The following is a 15371-nucleotide window of genomic DNA, read 5'->3' as shown; positions in this document are numbered from 1 at the left end:
ATCCATAAATAAAAAAGTGTTCAGTGATTTGTTAAATAAAATATTTCTTATTTCTATCCAGACTTCATGATCCATTTAAGCTACCTGGTTCCATATTCATAAGCATACTTAACTCAACATAATACTTGCCTACAGACTAAGTATGTAGATATATATCACACAAGATGCTCTGTATGTATGCAATACAAAACCCTGTAGACTGCTACATATTGTGGTTAGGATGTGTAAACAGTTAATAGGCCTATAATTTCATGTTTGCCAGGATTATGTCCACACATGCCAAAATAAGAGAGTATGAGAAGAGCCATTTTGATTGCCGATGTCACTGTCACTGTCACTGTCACTGTCACTTATGTTATAAATAAATTTAAAAAAAACAAAAAAACAAGAGGCCTATCAGTATATAGACCTCTCCTATTTAGTTTAAAATATAGTAAAGTTAAAATTTTAAAGTTCCAAAATATCTCTATTAGTTTGTGAAGACTACTCTAGAGAACCACACTACCAAGTTTCAGAACTATCCCATCAGAACTCTAGGACAAGATAAGACTTTCAAATTTTCAATTCAAATTTTAAAAACTTTTAATAAAAATTAAAAATTTCCAAAATATCTCTCCATCAGTTTGTGGAGGGTGCCCCAGAAGACCATTGTGCCAAGTTTCAGAACAATTCAATCACAACTATAGGAGAAGGTAGACTTCACAGGAAAAGTTGACAGACAAATCGGTATTACAAAAGCTCTGATGACGAATATCGTAGCAGAGCTAACAATGAAGTCAGTATATGAGATCCAACTGTATTACCGTAAAGTTAGTTAATGAAAACAACAAGATATACTGTCTCTTAAATATGAAAGTTTACTTCCAAATATATTTTTAAAAATATTAGGACCCTTTAATGTGTTCTATTTTTGACACAACCACTTGCAGTTGTGATTCAAGTTCTCCACACAACCTTTCGAGATCCTCTGGTACAGTTTCATTTGTAGGATCCAGGTGTTGTTGCTACAACCAAAAATACATGAATATTAGCAAATTAAATACAAAAAGAAATAGTCTATTGTAACAGTTTTGTCTTAAAAGCCATGTCTGAAATATTCATTCAAACAAAAGAAAAAGCTAATTGTAAGTTTTCTCAAGACTAGTTGTTACTGTTCTAATGTCATTGTTTTATGTACCAGCATGATGTGTTAAAAGTAATGTATCTTTTTGTTACCAAATTTGATATTTAAAAAATAAAATGAGGTTCAGGTTTGGAAATAAAATAACAAAAAACAAAATAACAAAATATTAGACTACAAGCAGGAATTCTAAGATAATTACAGGTGCCAACAATAACACAATAAATCTTCCAAAATAAGAAAAATAACTTGTAAATTTTGTAACTTGGTGCTTAAAACAAAACTCAAATAGCCTTTAAATACCAAATCTTGTTTGTACTGGATACATATTAAGGTTCCAGCATGACATAACTGGCAGCTGTTTCACTTGTGGATGCATGGATGCATGCATTTAAAAAAAATCAAATTATGTAGAATTTTTTTTTTAGTGAAAACAACTAACTTTGATTTTTGTGGTGATTCCTTTCAACATGAGCTTTGCTGAAGACATCATCTGCAGACATTGAGTGTGATCATCTGTCAACTCGGCACACTGCTGGTAGGCTAGAAGAGACAAACATACAACTGTAGCCAGACGCCATTTTTACTTAATGCTAGCACCGAGTCTTTCATTACAGCCAGCCACAGCTGCTTATTCATTCATTTCATTTCAACTTATTTTCGTGCTTATATCCAATTAAGGTTCAAGTATGCTGTCCTGGGCATACACCTCAGCTATCTGGGCTGTCTGGGCTGTCTGTCCAGGACAGTGGGTAAGTTGTTAGTGGTTAGTGAGAAAGAAGAGGGTGTATTGGTCTTACACCTACCCATGGAGTCATTAAAACTCGCTCTGGGTGGGAGTCTGTACCGAGCTGCGAACCCTGTGCCTACCAGCCTTATGTCCGATGGCTTAACCACGACACCACCGAGGCCATTACGGCTGCTTATCAACCACTGTCATAGTTATTGTGATGGGGTGGGGACAGATAATACAAAAATGTACCCTTTTTAGTTTGCAAGTGTAAAGTGCAAGACTAATATATTATAACTGCTTATTTGTAGTCGGTAGAGGGCGGGACATAGCTCAGTGGTACAGTGACTGATCTAAGATCGATCCCCGTCAGTGGAGGGCGGGAACAGCTCAGTGGTACAGTGACTGATCTAAGATCGATCCCCGTCAGTGGAGAGCGGGACATAGCTCAGTGGTACAGTGACTGATCTAAGATCGATCCCCGTCAGTGGAGGGCGGGACATAGCTCAGTGGTACAGTGACTGATCTAAGATCGATCCCCGTCAGTGGAGGGCGGGACATAGCTCAGTGGTACAGTGACTGATCTAAGATCGATCCCCGTCAGTGGAGGGCGGGACATAGCTCAGTGGTACAGTGACTGATCTAAGATCGATCCCCGTCAGTGGAGGGCGGGACATAGCTCAGTGGTACAGTGACTGATCTAAGATCGATCCCCGTCAGTGGAGGGCGGGACATAGCTCAGTGGTACAGTGACTGATCTAAGATCGATCCCCGTCAGTGGAGGGCGGGACATAGCTCAGTGGTACAGTGACTGATCTAAGATCGATCCCCGTCAGTGGAGGGCGGGACATAGCTCAGTGGTACAGTGACTGATCTAAGATCGATCCCCGTCAGTGGAGGGCGGGAACAGCTCAATGGTACAGTGACTGATCTAAGATCGATCCCCGTCAGTGGAGGGCGGGACATAGCTCAGTGGTACAGTGACTGATCTAAGATCGATCCCCGTCAGTGGAGAGCGGGACATAGCTCAGTGGTACAGTGACTGATCTAAGATCGATCCCCGTCAGTGGAGAGCGGGACATAGCTCAGTGGTACAGTGACTGATCTAAGATCGATCCCCGTCAGTGGAGGGCGGGACATAGCTCAGTTGTACAATGACTGATCTAAGATCGATCCCCGTCAGTGGAGGGTGGGACATAGCTCAGTGGTACAGTGACTGATCTAAGATCGATCCCCGTCAGTGGAGGGCGGGAACAGCTCAGTGGTACAGTGACTGATCTAAGATCGATCCCCGTCAGTGGAGGGCGGGACATAGCTCAGTGGTACAGTGACTGATCTAAGATCGATCCCCGTCTGTGGGCCTAATGGGCTATTTCTTGTTCCAGCCAGTGCTCCACAACTGGTGTAACACAGGCCGTGGTATGTACTATCCTGTCTGTGGGATGGTGCATATAAAAGATCCCTAGCTGCTAATCATGAAGTGGTGAAAGCAGGTTTCCTCTGCGACGCCATATAATCGTAAATAAAAAATGTGTTGAGTGTGTCGTTAAATAAAACATATATTAGTCTTCTCCAGAAAAAAGTTCCACTATCCTGTCACAAATTCAGTTTGGGGGAGATTTCTGTTGTCTTTTTGGATAACTTAAAGGGACAGACCCTAGTTTTTAAACATTATGGCATATTTTTCATTATTGGAACCATTCATGATCACGAAAATCAAACATTACTTACATTTTATTGTTTAAATTATCAATCTCCGTAGAAATCGAAGTGTTTCTGATTATCCTGTTGTTTTTTATATCACAAAATGCATTTTACATATTTTATTTATGGTTATATGGCGTCAGACATATGGTTAAGGACCACACAGAGTTTGAGAGGAAACCCGCTGTCGCCACTACATGGGCTACTCTTTCCGATTAGCACCAAGGGGTCTTTTATTTGCGCTTCCCACAGGCAGGATAGCACAAACCATGGCCTTTGTTGAACCAGTTATGGATCACTGGTCGGGGCAAGTGGTTTACACCTACCCATTGAGCCTTGCGGAGCACTCACTCAGGGTTTGGAGTCGGTAGCTGGATTAAAAATCCCATGCCTCGACTGGGATCCGAACCCAGTACCTACCAGCCTGTAGACAGATGGCCTAACCACGATGCCACCGAGGCCAGTTCCATCATCATGACAAATGCTGGTAGGCTAAATGCTAATAATATATATCTGATCTAGAATTACTGCACCACCGTGCCTTATAAACATGTTTGTCAGGTTTTCTGTTTTTGACCAAGAGTCAAAATAACCATAAAGCTGTAATTTAAAAATGTGCTGAGGTGATGTTGCTGTTATTCCTGGTAACTAAGTGTCACAATTACTATAATTTAGATCTAATAACCACTGTGATAAATATTTTTTCTTTTGTAATAAAATGTGCGAAGAAAACTCGAAGGTTAAATATGTTTAGCATACAAGGAAAACTGTTATTCCATGAGGTCCCGATGAATTTTATTAGTTTTTCTTTGTTTAACACTCACCTTTAGCTAACTGTGCAGACAGAGCAGCAACCTCTTTACATTTATCAATGTTTTTCTCCCAGTCCGATTTCTGCATATCACAACGATGAGCTTTCTGTAGGTACTGCAAGGTCTAAATGTAATAATAGTATATAAGATAAGTGATAAACTGCACTGCACAAAATTTTACTTATCCATCAACTATATCTTCATGTACAATATGTTCATTACAGTGAATTTATTCTTTTATACATCAATTTTATTTTATTATTCATAAATTTTGTACAATAAAAAGAATCACCTTTTCTGAGGTTATTTTATCTCTTGTGGAACCCGATGAATTTAGTTCTGCATACATCTGCCATATTCTTGCTTCACTTGTGATCTGCAAAACAATTGATATAAATGTATTAAATTCCCAATGTTGGCAACAAAATTACCATCGTGCAGCCAAGTGATAAATCATACCATGGTTTTTAATCAATATTGTTTACTTATACACAAAATATATCATATTACTCAGACAAATTGGGTGAATTTGAAATACTCGATAGCATAGCTCAATACTCTTAATACTTATAGCAGGCCCTAATCTAGCCAGAGAAATGAACGTTTTCTTCGCTGAAAGTCAAATTAAGTCATCGATTTAGCAGGAGTGAGAAGTTGAAGTCGCTGGAATATTTGAGACATCAAGACCCCAACTTGTTTAGTGTCACTAAGCATCTTGTCAGTCCGTGTTTCTACTTTGGCGCCAGACTGTACATCGACACATGTCGTGCCGTTTGCAGTGACCAGTCAAGCCTTGTTTTAATAATGCCAGAAAATACTAATTACCACTTTCCTTATAACATAACACATTATCAACTATCTAATAATATCACGTTTTCAACTGTTTTGTTTAAATTTTATTACCTGAAGTCGTAGTATCTTATATTGAAAAATAATCGGTATAAATGAGAATTTTTCTGAATGAATGCAGAACATGGCAAAACTTTACAAATGCATTTCACCTATTTTATCAAAGTTCTCCCATTTCTTCTGGGAAGGGAGAAGTCACTTCTCCTACTTTTTCAATTCTAATTATGGCCTGGTATAGTGAAATGAATAACAAATTGTCATAGCCTCAACTTAAATATTTTAGCACTTTTTATTTTATTTAATATAAAGGTGGCCATTTTGTGCATCCATCTTGGATTATCTCTGCACACATACATGTATGTACCCAAAAGTAAAAAAAATAAAATTGTTTAACACCACCACCAGAGCACATTGATCCACCAATCATCGGCCACTGAATGTCAAACATTTGGTAATCTTAGAAAGGAAGGAAATGTTTTATTTAATGACGCACTCAACACATTTTATTTTATGGCATCAGACATATGGTTAAGGACCACACAGATATTGAGAGAGGAAACCCGCTGTCGCCACTACATAGGCTACTCTTTTCGACTAGCAGCAACGGATCTTTTATATGCACCATCCCATCGACTGGATAGCACATACCACGGCCTTTGATATACCAGTCATGGTGCACTGGCTGGAGTGAAAAATAGCACAATGGGCCCACTGACGGGGATCGATCCCAAACGGACCGCGCATCAAGTGAGCGCTGTACCACTGGGCTACGTTTTAGAAAGGAAACAAGCTAAATTTTTCCATTAGTAGCAAGGGATCTTTTATATGCATCATACCATACCATACCACAGCCTTTGATATACTAGTCATGGTGCACTGGCTGGAATGAGAAATAAACCGGCCGTGTATTAAACAAGCGCTTTACCACTGGGCTACATCCCGCCCCATCTATGGAACCAATTATTCAGTAGGAATTACTGAGTACTAAAATATACGTTTAATTTAGGTACAAAAAATAAAAGTCATTGGGTCATTTTACTATTGTGGTGGCCATTAAAATTTCTCAAGGAAATGAAACAATGTTTAACACTCCTCAGCACAGTTTACAACTATTTGGTATTTAACATATAATTATTTCAACATTGGATCTAGTGAGAAGGTTATTCCTACCTAACAGCAACAACTGATCTTTTATGTGGACTTTCTGACAGAACTGCACACAGCACATCAGTCTGAATGGGACAGAAAAAGACTGGTGGAATCACCAAAGGTGATTGATATTCTGACCTACTCTACTGAGCTCCACCTGCCCCAATGTCGCTACTCCTTCCAATTAGCAGAGAGGAATAGTACATCAGTTGTGGAAAAGTTAACTTTTGTTTTGTTTAACAACACAACTAGAGCACATTGGTTTAATATTCATCAGCTATGGGATGTTAAATATTTCGTAATATGACACAGTCATTTTTTCATTACTAGCAAGGGATCTTTTATATGCACCATCTCACAGACAGGATAGCACATACCACAGCCTTTGATATACCAGTTGTGGTACATTGGCTGGAACAAGAAATAGCCCAATGGGCCCACCGACAGCGATCGATCCCAGACCAACCGTGCATCAGGCGAGCACTTTACCACTGAGCTACGTCCCACCTCTCTGTTGTGGATTTCTGGATGCAGTGGCAAAGCAAAACCCTTCTGGTAACATATCTACTGGGTTTTTTGTTAACAACAATGAGCCATCTCTACTCATGTACATATTAATGTCAACAAATAATGCCAATGCAATGCGGTAATGCCATTTTATTACTTTATTTTGAAGAAATCAACCTCAAAATAGGGAAATTAAACATGATCCCATTAATTTAGATGAAATTTGGTATTTGGTATTTACTAGGAGGAAAAGATTAAATTTCTAATTTTAGTTGAGATTACAACTAAGTTTTTTTTACAAAATTGGAAGAAGAAGAAGTTTGTTTTGTTTAATGACACCACTAGAGCACATTGATTAATTAATCATTGGCTATTGGATGTCAAACATTTGGTAGTTACTGGCCAATTTTTTAATGCTCCTAACTTTGTAAATTGTTAGGACAATCATGATGAGACTGATGGAAAAGAAATTTATCAAAGATTCAAATCTCTAATTATGTTTTATGCTTAAAAATGATAAAATGGAATAACCTTACTTAGCCGTATGTATCTTTTATTGCAGCTGGTAAAAACATAGCTTGGACTGATATTCTGCCACTGGGATAAATGTATGCTGAGAAATACAAACCTTAGAAGTGATTCGTCCAAACAGTTCCATCAGTGCAGGTCTCAGTTTACCAGCTGGTGTCCCATTTGTATCAGGGATGTTCTCAGTGACAGCCCGAACCAGGATATTCAGAACCTGATCAACATACCCACATCATGTCAAATGTAACACCATATAGTCAGTAACATTTGCTGCAAACATCAACTAATATAGCAACTAGGGCCTCCACGGGTACTCAAGTACTTGGGCATGGACCAAGTCTAGCACGACTCGAGTCTGTTCACAGGATTCAAGTCTGTTCACAGGACTCGAGTACTCATGAAAGGAAGAGCACTCATTTAATTATATCTTTGTATGTAATTTTGCTATATACTTGCCACCTGTTACATTATAGGGCTTGTGAGACATTGTGGTAGAATTTGCGTGCGAGTTGTGTGGCCGTGTGTCGTGCAACTAGACCTAATGGGTTCTACGATTTTAGTGTGCCGCACGCTCGAACTACGTGTGACCATGAAGGCGTTTACCACAAAATAATAGTTAAAATGAACAAGACAACAAGATGTCACTTTAAAGACGGGTTGTTATTGCATTGAAAACACAGGAATTTTATACATGAAATATTATTAAGATATCAACCAAAGTTATGAACTAAGAATACTATTAACACTAAACTATGAAAACATATAGTTAACCAGTGATGTCAATTACAAGTATCACAGTTAAAAATCTCCTATTTATTTAAACAGCCAAAAGACTAGGCAGTCGCCCATTATCCATTGAATGTTCATCAGTGACCGACTAACGCCACCAGGAGAAGACAATCACCCATTATCAAGATGCTCTCAAACCAGTTAATTAAGAGTTTTATGCAAAAGAACTAAATATTTAATACAAATGGAATACACCTTATTTAAACAACCAAAAACTAGGCAATATGTTTCTTGAGTATTGCAGTGCTGGTAACAAACCAGGAGACTAGACAATCGCCCATTACTCAAGATATCTCTGACCACTGGGATAAATTTAATGCTGATTGAGTTGGAATACAAAACTACTTTAAAGTAATTTATTGGAAGTAGAATGCTGTCCAAAATGTAAGAAAAATATTCAATGAAACGTTATAACTGTGCAGTTTAGCTCGATCAGTGATAGTTGTCAAAATTTGGTCCAACCGTTTACAACTGCTAACAGTTCTATTTATACCCCAACATTGACGTCTGGTCTTTTTTGAATCTCTAGTATGACGTCAAATATACTCCAAGAAAAACACAGGACAATACACAACTGATCACAAATAGCCACATCTATGTCAAATTTGTAATATCAATGTTATATAATCATAACATTTGCTCAAAAAACATCATCGTTTTACTATAGCAATAACACTAAGGGGCATCCAGTGGTAGCAAACCGGAAATAGTACGTCTCGTGCATTTCCGCTCGACAACATTTAGCAAGAAATACTAAGTTTTTTATGAAATAACTCACAGGATTAATATTCAGTTAAGTTTACTGAACTCGATTACATCATTAATCACGGAATTGGAGCACTCTCATTACTTCAAATCAATTAGAAATTTGTAAACGTCAAGTTTTAACATAGCTTACCACCATTGTTACATTTTTAAAGGATCATGCTCTTTGAAACAATTAATTTCACAACAGACATGAAGGAAAAACAAAAGTTGAATGTGTGAAATGCAATACAATCGCATGATTTGGCATCCATGTTCAGCACTGGACTTAAGATGCTGTTTCACTTTATTCCCAAGTCTCATTATCATCTAGTGTAAGTGTCGGGTACTCAGGTCCGGGTCGAGTTTGACTTTCGAATACTCGAGTCCAATATGGAGGCCTTAATAGCAACAAGGAAAATTTTAATATTTATTTTATTTAAATGTAAAGCAACTAGAAACACTATTGAGACTGTTACATTCTGGACAGTACACAGAAAAATACCAAAATTCTACATATTTAATAATTGTTTAAATTACATACCTCTAAGTCTGTCCACTTGTCCTTAATGTCCATCAATCTGTGATAAGCTCTGATCACTTCATTAAACTCCCCACAGTCTGCACCAATCTACATTGTAATAAAGTTATTCTTATTGATAAACACAATGTTCAAACTGCCCAGTATATGTTTATCTTGAATTAACTAACAATTTTCCTGTCTTGGACAAAGGGGCCGGCCAAGGCCGGCTCTTGTGCCCACGAAAGGCGTGCGCTACAACAGCTTGTTCTGAATGTGCACGTAAAACCCTATGACCTGACCTGACCTGACTAACAATTTTAAAACAATTCTCTTCTCTACTGTTAAGCATTTAGATACATTATTTATAGCTTAAGCGACCAGCCTCAGTGGTGTCGTGGTTAAACCATTACACATAAGGCTGGTAGATACAGGGTTCAAAGCCGGCTTCCATCCAGAACGAGTTTTAACGACTCGATGGGTAGGTGTAAGACTTCTCTCTCACTAACCACTACCAACTAACCCACTGTCCTGGACAGACCGACTAGATAGCTGAGGTGTGTGCCCAGTACAGCATGCTTGAACCTTAATTGGATATAAATATGAAAATAAATTGAAAGAAGACAGAAGCTTAAGCTATCCTAAATATGAAACAAAATGTAAAGGTTTTTATATGATGTATTGAGAATATTAAGTATGATATAAAGAAAAGGTTATTTGGGTTGTTGGGGAATTATTTTTAAAAACATTTTCTTATAATGCAAGCACATAAATGAAAAATTATCATGTAAATCAGAAGTATCATTGTGTTTTTGAAACATTATTATTCAGCTAGTCACCAGAAAACAAATCTTACAATCAACATGTGAATATTCAAGGAAAAACTTACAATAAGGCAATTTTCCCATAACCTCCAGTTGTCATAGTTGCACTTAATGGATTCTTTCAAGACTGCAAAAGCTTTTGGTCTGAAATACAATAAACATTTATTTTATTTAGTGATGGTGTATGGTTAGATTATAATTGTGTGAAACTTGTGCAAAGAGATGCAATTTTAAGGATTGCCTGTTATTTTGTTTATGCTCATATGGGCAAAGCCATTCTTACATACATTTGCGGATTATTATTGTTTTTTCATACCCAGATGAACGTAAAAGAAATAACGTAAAAGAAATAACAGATAATACTTTGAAACATGCTTACTAATAATAACACTAAAAGTTCATATTTTATTTTGCATTATTTCATGGTTCTTAACCAATAAAGCTTAGTAAAACAAAGAACCATGATTATAAAGTGACGTCATCAGATATTTTTACGTTCATCAAGAAATGAACAAACTAGCGTTGCTACGACTGGACCAATGGGATGACGTTAAATTGTAGTGAATGTAACGGAAATTTAATTATCACAGTTTGTTTTGGACCAACTAATGATGATACTGCACCCACTGGAGAAGGTGCTGATTGATTAATGAAGTTACTGATCTTTATCACAACAGTTTTGTAGCATGGATACCATGGTGACACATTAATACTGACGAAGAAAGAGTTTAGGTATGTACTGTTTACTTCTGGTAAAGTAAACTGCTTGGCTTCTTCAAAGGCTGAACAAGACTTTCCTATGATGTTCAGAATCCAGACAAATTATATGATTTATCTGTGACAGAAGATAAGTTATCTAGAACAGTGAAAAGTAGGCCTGGGTGATAACCTAGTAATTGCAGATGTATTATGTAGTACCCTAAATAGTAGATCGCAGTGACCTAGTAATAGTATACAAAACACTGCCATCCCAAGTTGTATTTGCATGCAAGGTTTCATGATCCCATATCAATTGATAAAAGGAAGATATGACCTAGACAAGGGTTTCCTTTAATGTTTAGTAATTTGTGAAAAGTAGGTCATAGTGACTTAGTTATATTTTCAAGTCGTATTTTCAAGCACAGTCTGATGATCCTGTATGAATTGATAAGGAAGATATGACAGGAACAAGATTTTCTTTAATGTCCCGTAATCTGTGCAATGTTCTCATTAGGTGAAAATTAAAGGGGGAGCATGACATACCCTCCAGCTAAAAAAACACCAAAAAACCCCCACATAAAAATATTTGGAAGATTGGTTACCGTATATTGAGTATTAGCTGACGGTGTGGATAGGCTGACCCCTTATTTTGCCCCTCAGTATCTAGTACAAAGAGGCTTGTATGATGTACAAGCCAACTCAACATTTAGTTTTATGTAGGTGAACCGGAAAAGTATATAGATACACAAATGTACATCGAGATAATGTTGGTCTATCATGCACAAACATTTGTTTTCATGAAATTTAATAAAGATTTCAAGATATCTGAAAAATGAATAATGATTTTTTTAACTAGATCCTCTAATTTGGGATAACATTGATGTGTTGTTCTTTTAGTTCTATCTTCTTCAAATTAATTGATTGCACCAATATCGCAAGCTAGTTTTGTTTTTATAAAGGCAGTGTAAATATTTTTTATCACCCAATATAGATAATGATACTTCTGGGTTTTTTTTAAAGTGGTGATATACCTAATAAAATGAAAAATTTCCCAATCTTTTATTTGGAATTTCAGAATAAACTAATGTCAGTATTAAAGTGAACATCATCAGTTAGACCAATTAAATCAGATTTTGCAATTGAGGACTAAATAGCAGAAGGCAGTGGACACAAATAACCATTTTGATCACGTGACAAACTTGGCACCAAATAAGTGGCTTCAGCCAGAGATTGCTTACACAACAAATATAAAAAATATATGTTTTCATTGCTCAAATAAAACATAAGTTTTATTGTGTGTATCAAAGACAAAATGGAATGAATGAATGTTTAACAACACCCCAGAACAAAAAATACATCGGCTATTGGGTGTCAAACTATGGTAATGGAAAAATAAAGTGATGATCAACATCAGTATAAAAATCCAATAGTCAAATAAAAACACAGTGTAAAGGACTGTGTAAAAATACAAATATCACAGATAGATATAATTACGTATCACGTAAAAATTGTAAAATAAGTTCTGGATGGAATTGAAATGATTCCATCACATTTGTTTGACCAAATAAATCTTTTTGAATTACTGACAAATGCTTACACTCCACCAAAATGTGTCGCACAGTCAGAAGACACTGACAGTGCTCACACTGAGGTGGAGGACACAAAAATGGATACTGGTGTGGGACGTAACAGAGGCTGCTAAAAATACTGGTTAAATTATGTAATGATAAGCTATTAAAGCCTGTATTGGGTTTCCATACACATCACTATTATATTGTACTCTCTTATACCTTTTTTGTTGACACTGTATTTGTCAACCCTTCTTTCCTGGATTGTTTGTTTTGTTTAAGAACACCACTAGAGCATACTGATTAATTAATCATTGGCTATTGGATGTCAAACAGTTGGCAATTCTGACAGGTATTCATCAGCAGAAACTTGCTACATTTTTCCTAATGCAGCAACAGATCTTTTATTTGCACTTTCCCACAAACAGGAAAGCACATACCACGGCCGTTGTCCAGTTGTGGTTCACTGGTTGGAACGAGAAACAATCCTATCAGTTGAATGGATCCACCCAGGTGGTTTGATCCTGAAACGCAAGCACCTCAAGCGAGCACTGTACCGAATGTTCTAAATCCCGCCCCCTTTCCAGGATGGTACTTAAAGACATGAAAAATCAGCTAATACATAGCAAGATATGGCTTGATTGGTTTAGAGAACTGCATGATAGGAGGCTTGGGTTTTTCATGTTAAGTTTGCAACACGTAAACAGATCGATCACTTCATAGTGGAAAAACTCTGCATAGTGTGGAGAAAAAACAAGAGGGGTGCAGAAAAATAGAGGGGTGGCAAAATGTAGAAGGGGCAGCAAAATGCAAAAAAAATGAAAGAAACCCTGGTCCATCAAGAACACCTTGATGAAAAGTAGGTCATGATAAAATTGCCATCTCGAGCTGGACTTCAATGCAACTTTTGATTATTCTATATCAGTTGATAAGGAAGATATGGCCTGGACAAGGTTTTTTTTTTAATGTGCAGTAACATGTACCTAGTTATGGTACACCCATCCCAAGTTGTACTTGCATGCAAGGTTTGATGATCTAATATGAACTGATAAGGAAGTCATACCATACCATAATATGACATCCCAAAGACAGGTACATGAAAAACAAAGTGCTTTAAAATACTACCAATCTGTACATAATTAGTTTAAATTGCAGCAGTGAAGTAGGGAAAATCTAAGAGATGTTATGATTTTTATGTATTATTTATCATGTTAATTTTCAGTCAACAACATTTGATTGATATTCTTAAGAAGCAAAGATTGGTTTACAAATATTTTTAATCTTCTACTTTCTAGTTATGCATGAGAACTGGACTACTGCTGACGCTATGATCAATTTATTATTGTCACCGGACTCGGTTATCTCGGACATAAGGCTGGTAGGCACTTGGTTTGCAGCCCGGTATCTGCTCCCACCCAGAGCGAGTTATAACGACTCAATAGGTAAGACCACTACACACCTCTTTTCTCTCACTAACCACTAACCCACTGTCCTGGACAGACAACTCAGATTGTTGAGGTGTGTGTGCCCAGGACAGCGTGCTTGAACCTTAATTGGATACAAGCATGAAAGTAAGTAGAAATGAAATGTTATTGTCACTGAATGTATGCTCATACAATAAGCATCAAATATCCTAAACCAATTCAAATTAGCACTTCAAAATTGTCACAATGGTGTTACTTGATTAGTTTGAGGGTTTGTTTTATGTAAACTGATTCCATGTTGAACTAAAACAAGGAAATTAAAGCCGATAACTTACAAGTCTTTTAGTTTCACATATGATGTCGCAAGATTGGCCCAAGCTTCATAATTCTAAAATAGTCAAAATATTCATGAGGTAAAAGTGTTGATATTAATTTTTTTGTTTGTTAATTTTGTAAAAATTCTAAATTTTACATATAAAGTGAAACCTCTCGAAACTGAACCCTCTGTAAACTGGAATTCCCTCAAAACCGGACATTTTTCACGGTCCTTTTTTAAATATCGGTGCAGAAAAGCACCTCTCTAAAACTGATACCTCTTAATACTGGACTGTCCCGAGGGTGTCCGGTTTAGAGGGGTTTCACTGTATAAAAAAAGATTTTCATCCAAGGTTTACAATATTATTTGCTTTAAAAATTGGAAAACAGAAAGCAATAAATATAGTAAAAACACACATCTTTTTGATGAACATTATTTTTAGTATAAGCCTGAAGTAAATGTTCCTCCATTTCATGACCTATATCCAACTTATACATTTGGTCTCACCAATGAAAGATATTTTAAGTTATTTGCAATAAACAGAGTGTTCTAGATAGGATAAAAAGAAGACCCTTATATTATATAAAATGGCCCAGTAATCCCCGTGACAAGGTTAGGGACATCATTCGCACACTGAAACCATTCTTACTTGCAGCATGTCCTTTCATTTGTGTTACACATAAAGCAGCAGAAAACATATTGGTATTCTGCAACATGCAAGCATTATGACACCATACAATGTAAAAACGCATGTGTCAAAATGTTAAACATTAAAATACTTTTATCATACGTACATCAAAGTCAATGTTAACACATCTTTTGAAGGCTTTTACTGCAATCTCAAACTTTTCGGCTGCCATTGCTGTACACCCATATGTAAACCACACTGGTATCTACAAACAAAATATTCAAACATCGATCAATGTTCAACAACAGAATGCAAAACATTCCAAGAAAGTGCTAATATTTTCCCAGTCAAGCTCATACAGGTGTCTACATTACATTACAATATAACGTACACATCTGTCATGATGGTTTGCATGCAATGTACTAAATAGTGAAAAGACAAATAAAGACAGATAAACATA

The 15371-nt window shown here is 36.7% G+C and overlaps 1 protein-coding gene across 1 annotated transcript in view; it reads right to left on the bottom strand.

The window, feature by feature from the left end:
* Positions 1-837: 837 nt before the first annotated feature.
* LOC121370585 (tetratricopeptide repeat protein 27-like) overlaps positions 838-15371 on the bottom strand; it is a 39435-nt gene continuing 24901 nt past the window's right edge. The window contains exons 16-24 of the mRNA XM_041495903.1: positions 15078-15176; positions 14303-14355; positions 10342-10420; positions 9477-9563; positions 7500-7613; positions 4659-4742; positions 4379-4490; positions 1563-1663; positions 838-1004 (exon numbers count right to left, since the gene is read on the bottom strand). Coding sequence (XP_041351837.1) covers positions 885-1004; positions 1563-1663; positions 4379-4490; positions 4659-4742; positions 7500-7613; positions 9477-9563; positions 10342-10420; positions 14303-14355; positions 15078-15176 — 849 coding nt within the window. The 3' untranslated portion in view covers positions 838-884. The remainder of the gene's footprint in view (positions 1005-1562; positions 1664-4378; positions 4491-4658; positions 4743-7499; positions 7614-9476; positions 9564-10341; positions 10421-14302; positions 14356-15077; positions 15177-15371) is intronic.

The sequence above is a fragment of the Gigantopelta aegis genome, chromosome 4 (genome assembly GCF_016097555.1).
Source record: "Gigantopelta aegis isolate Gae_Host chromosome 4, Gae_host_genome, whole genome shotgun sequence".
Classification (NCBI taxonomy): domain Eukaryota; kingdom Metazoa; phylum Mollusca; class Gastropoda; order Neomphalida; family Peltospiridae; genus Gigantopelta; species Gigantopelta aegis.
The sequence above is the reverse complement of the archived record's forward strand: the minus strand, read 5'-3'. Positions and strand labels throughout refer to the sequence as shown.